General features: G+C 43.5%; 1 protein-coding gene across 1 annotated transcript; it reads left to right on the forward strand.

Annotated features, from left to right (window-relative positions):
- The first annotated feature begins 1188 nt into the window (after nucleotides 1-1188).
- On the forward strand, nucleotides 1189-4443 carry RPS16 (ribosomal protein S16). The gene is made up of 6 exons (XM_040554059.1): nucleotides 1189-1287; nucleotides 1378-1433; nucleotides 2079-2180; nucleotides 2874-2970; nucleotides 4071-4118; nucleotides 4248-4443. Exons 2-6 carry the CDS (start codon nucleotides 1386-1388, stop codon nucleotides 4391-4393), a joined length of 441 nt encoding a protein of 146 aa, XP_040409993.1. The 5' UTR covers nucleotides 1189-1287; nucleotides 1378-1385; the 3' UTR covers nucleotides 4394-4443.
- Nucleotides 4444-4885: the final 442 nt, after the last annotated feature.

Below are 4885 nucleotides of genomic sequence, written 5' to 3' on the forward strand. Positions count from 1 at the left end.
TTTGGTCTAACTGGGTTAAATAGGTAGTACATTTCCTTCTTCATCTGAATACAGGTTTTGTTAACATCTAATACCTCAGCTCCTGCAGCTGCTTTCATTATGCAAGTAAAAGATCTCTTATACGGAGCCACCTATTTTCACCAAATATGCACAAACTAAGTTGGTTTTGAAATTTCCATTCTTCTGTGAAAACTAACTGAAATTGGCCAACAAGCTGGCTACCATTTCCCTCCCCCCAGTGATGGGGAAAGAGTGGATGACAGACATGTGTGACTGCAAAAACACTTTTCCTTAAGAAACAGCTTTAAAAAAAAAAACAAAAAAAACTTTTCAGGTCACATGTTGAAGCTTTGTACAATTGAGGGTTTGAGATGTGCTAAATCTTACATGCTCTGCACAGCACTATTCACTTGGAGAGAACTAATCACTCAAATTGCATAAAGCTAAGTGCTTGTTTAAATCCTCACATGACTGATGACTAATGTTCAGTATTTAAAATTCTGTCCAAAGACAGAAGAACTGATTGTTTCATTTGAGCAGTCAACTTTCACATTAATCACAGTAATCTAAATCTCTATTGTTTAAAATACCTAAGAGGCATGACCTCGCTTAATTGATAGCTTCGGCTTTTGTCCTTCTGGAGAATTTCACATACTGAATACAAACCGTAGAAGAAAAATATTACAGCCTGAAAATGACTTAAATTTTATGACATACTGAAAATGAAATCGGAGATAAAAGGTCAATTTGACAATGCTCTGAGCGCTTGGATCCCTGAACGTAAGCAGAACTCTGATTTTAAACGTAATGGTTGGCGACTATTTACGAGGGTATGAAGAACTGCCTGAACGTGACTCAGTGTGTGACGTTACTGCGGAGTACAAAGTTTAATGGTTTATGTTCTCCAGCATTTTAACAGACTTAGAGGAGCAATAACGCTGCTTTTGCGTGTGGCCCACACTCGATGGGTTACTGTGCAGAAAGCGAGTGACCCCACCACCACTCCCCAGGGCACGGGCTGCGCCGCTCCCCGAGGGACAAATCCTCTCTGAACTGAGCGTTCTCGCAAAGGAATTTTGTTCCCATCACATATTTATTTAAAAAAAAAAAAAAAAAAAAAAAAAAAAAAAAAGCCCCCGCCCCCAAGCTGTCGTAAAGCGCAGCCTGGCGGAGGCGCGGTGTTGCGTCGCGCTGCCGGAAGCGCGGCGCACTTTGCGGCGGGGCCGCCCCTGAGGCGCGGCCGGGCGGCCCCGTGCGCCCTTTCCGCCGCGCCGCCGCCGAAGCAGGGTGAGCGTTGCCGGGCTCCCCCAGCCGCCGGGCCCCGCCGCTCCCCCCACGCCCCCCGCAGCGCTAACCCCGCGCCCCTCTCTCTTGCAGGAGTCATCATGCCGGCCAAGGGGCCCCTGCAGAGCGTCCAGGTCTTCGGGAGGAAGGTGAGGGCGGCCCCCGCCGCCTCCCGCCCAGGACTAGGCCGCGGCCTCCAGGCTCTCGGCGCCCACCCGGCCCCTGCTCGGCGGCGGCGGAGCCAGGCGCGGCCCCGGGAGTGGTGCCCCGGAGCTGCCATGCGGCAGGGCCGGCGCTAGCGAGGCCTGCTCGGCATCCACGTGTCGTGGCGCGGTGGGCCCGTCGGAGGAGGTGTCCACAGGGAGCAGGCCCGGCCCCGCTGGTTCAGGGCGCCTCACCAGTTCAGGCGTTGGGGGCTTGCCCGGATTCTCTGCTGTGGTGCCCGGGAGCCGTATTAAATAAATTGGGAAATTAAGGTTGTGGTGGGGGGATTCAATCGATCCAAAAGTCATAGGTTGCATGCTTTTATGAAGAGATGGGCCACAAAAATAACGTTTTGCTCAACGGACTGGGTATCTCACCGACCCTCAGAGAAATATAATCTCATTAAGGTGGTCCTACAGTACTCTAAATGAATACGTTGGAATGCAAGAAGTGGTACCATTTTGTTTTTTGAGGGGTGTTAATATTCAGCACAAAATAAGATTTTAGACTGTTAAATTTTCAGAAGGTTTCACTTTATGCTGCTACTGTGAAAAACGAAGCGCTTCACTAACATGTGTTTGGACTTCTAGAAAACAGCAACCGCTGTTGCCCACTGCAAAAGAGGAAATGGCCTCATTAAGGTGAATGGAAGACCTCTGGAAATGATTGAGCCCAGAACTCTGCAGTATAAAGTAAGCATCCACCCAGCCTTCCTACCTGCTTGGATATTAAAATACCTTTATCCACTTAATTGCTTGAAGATGGAAAAGAGTAGATTGCCTTATTGATGGTACTAAATATTTTTTGTGTATAGAAATGTAAACACTGCAGAAAACGCAGAAAATTGTCCAGCCATAATTGTGCTGTTGGCGGAGGGATTCTTGCTTAATTGGGTTAACATAGTTTATTTACACTGTATAAAATAATTTAACTTATATGTGTTCAAACATACATATGTATACACAAAGAGTCTCAAATGAGCATGAGATGATACGAAGTGCTGTGGAACAAAATTATGTAAAATCAATTACCATGCGTTTTGTTGCCAGAAGTATTTTCAGGAGATAATCAATTTTTTACATTGAAACAGGAAACTTCAAAGCCTCCTCTTCCAAAGATTCGTTAGAACTTAATAGAACAGTTGTTTGGCGTTTTGAAACTTAAAAAAAAACAACAGCAACTTAGTTTTACAATGGTATTAGTAGATGTCAAAAAACGCTGCAAGAGATGTACAAGTCCCACTTATGTGGGATGCGTACTTGTAAAATCAAGGCTCTGCTTTTCAGAATGTTTAGTGACTTCACATTTTGTAAACCTGCCACAAGCTCTAGGCCTTGCTGTCTCTGATCACAAATTAACTTCTTTTATTGTGTTTTGTTTTCTAGCTGCTTGAACCTGTCCTGCTCCTGGGGAAGGAAAGATTTGCTGGTGTTGACATCAGAGTCCGTGTGAAGGGTGGTGGCCACGTAGCGCAAATCTACGGTAAGGCTTTGTGTGGAACCTTCGGTGTGGGATAGAACAGGTCAAATGGCGCATGTGAGAGGCCTGAGTTGAGAGTAGCAGCTTGTGCATCTTGTTTTCAGTACTCAAATACAGCTTTTTGTATGGGCATAGTGGTTATATTTTATTTGCGGAGTTGTAACATCTGGAATAAGTTGAACGAAGAAAATTTGTGAAATTCTGAGGAGATTTGAGGAGCGGATCTTTGCATCTTGCAACACGATAATTGGAAGTGTGCCTCAACACAAAGATTTTTGGAAGGCAGAGAAGGGGGCTTGTCATTAGAAATTATGTCTTTAATTGTAACTTTTTAAGTTGTCCAGAAGCATCTTTCATCTGACCTTCAGAGCTAGGTGGTTCTTTCTCTTACAGAATAGATTGAGAACATACCTGTGTTAGATAGGGTTGCTCTTTACCTATGATAGATTTGTTCTGCTGTTACAGTTTGGATATAGATCAGTGAAGTGCAGTTGAAAACACTTGGAAGAGCGGGGACACGTTTCAGTCTTTTAAGTTGATTGTGTTAATTTTTCAGAAAATTCATTTTTTCATCAGAATGCTGATCCCAAACAAAATGTTTACAGTCACTCCCATAGCCCTGTTTTGAGTTCCGATGGCTATGTTACAGGCTTGTTTTACAGAGGTATGCTGACAACTACTCATGCCATCCTGTTGTGCATTTTGCCTCTTTAGCATTTGAACTCACCAAAAATTTTATTCTTGCTGAAAATTCTAGATATTTTAGAGAGCTGTGTTTCTAAGGATTTGAAAATCCTGCCTGGTAGAAGATAAACTTAAGTTTGTATTTTAAAGAAGGTGATCAGGACTGCCCATGTACAATTCCTTGGCTAGCTAGCAGTTGTTGAATCAGAAAATGAACTGTGGGTGGCCTCTTGGCACAGGTTTCTTCAGATTTGCCAAAATAAAGGTCACATGGAGAATGTGGGAGAGGAGATGAAGGAGGGGAAGGACAATTTGGCAGAGAACAAGACAGCAAGTTTCTCAGATAATTGGCACTTTGTGTTTATTTTGAGTTTTAAATATATTTGCAATCCTTACTGATCCATCTTCTTTCTTAACAGCTATCCGTCAAGCTATTTCCAAAGCATTGGTGGCTTATTATCAAAAATGTAAGTTCATTGTTTTGATTGTTATATTAGCCTGAAGTGGAAATGTATGGCTTCTGATAGGTGTGAAAATGCCAAGATTTTGTTCCTTGTGAAATTTCTAAAACTGAAATCTTTTTTTTTTCTAAACAGATGTTGATGAAGCTTCCAAGAAAGAGATCAAGGATATCCTAATCCAGTATGACAGGACTCTGCTGGTTGCAGATCCTCGCCGTTGTGAATCCAAGAAATTTGGAGGACCTGGGGCTCGTGCACGCTACCAGAAGTCTTACCGTTAAAATTGGTCAACAGTCATGTGACAGTCAATAAAGACAAAGAATTTGATAAATTCCGTGTTTATAAATTGTGTTTTTTCTGTGTGGGTAAATAGATTTTTCAGTTTACATTGATTTGTAAAATCAGGGCTTTTGGCAGTTCTCTTTGATCCCTTCGTAGGAAGTCTTGATAGACTTCAGGGTCTCAGGAAAGAAGAGCAGTTTTCTACTATGGATGTACAATAAATTACCAGAACATAAAGGGCTTATGTCCTATTTATTTTTGGGGGGGCAGGGTGGCTGGTGGGGTGGGTACATGCAACAGCTTGTTGAAGCAGACTCCAGTCTTTGCATTTCTGATACGCAAACAAACGTGGACCTTTTCGGGGACCTGGATTGTCCTGGTATTATGGGTGGGGATAAGTACCCATGTTCTTCCCATGTGAAAATGTCTGTTAAAGCCTGGTTGCAGACAGCATGCAATGTGTGGGAGTGGGTCTGACTCCTAGCTGGTAA

This window comes from Cygnus olor, chromosome 1 (assembly GCF_009769625.2).
Source record: "Cygnus olor isolate bCygOlo1 chromosome 1, bCygOlo1.pri.v2, whole genome shotgun sequence".
In the NCBI taxonomy this organism is placed as follows: domain Eukaryota; kingdom Metazoa; phylum Chordata; class Aves; order Anseriformes; family Anatidae; genus Cygnus; species Cygnus olor.

What these genes read in the sequence shown, in the direction of transcription:
- RPS16 (XM_040554059.1), top strand. Translation starts at nt 1,386, where the DNA reads ATGCCGGCCAAGGGGCCCCTGCAGAGCGTCCAGGTCTTCGGGAGGAAG. An exon ending in TCCAGGTCTTCGGGAGGAAG is followed by an intron (nt 1,434 to 2,078) that starts GTGAGGGCGGCC and finishes TTGGACTTCTAG; the next exon opens with AAAACAGCAACCGCTGTTGC. An exon ending in GGTGGCTTATTATCAAAAAT is followed by an intron (nt 4,119 to 4,247) that starts GTAAGTTCATTG and finishes TTTTCTAAACAG; the next exon opens with ATGTTGATGAAGCTTCCAAG.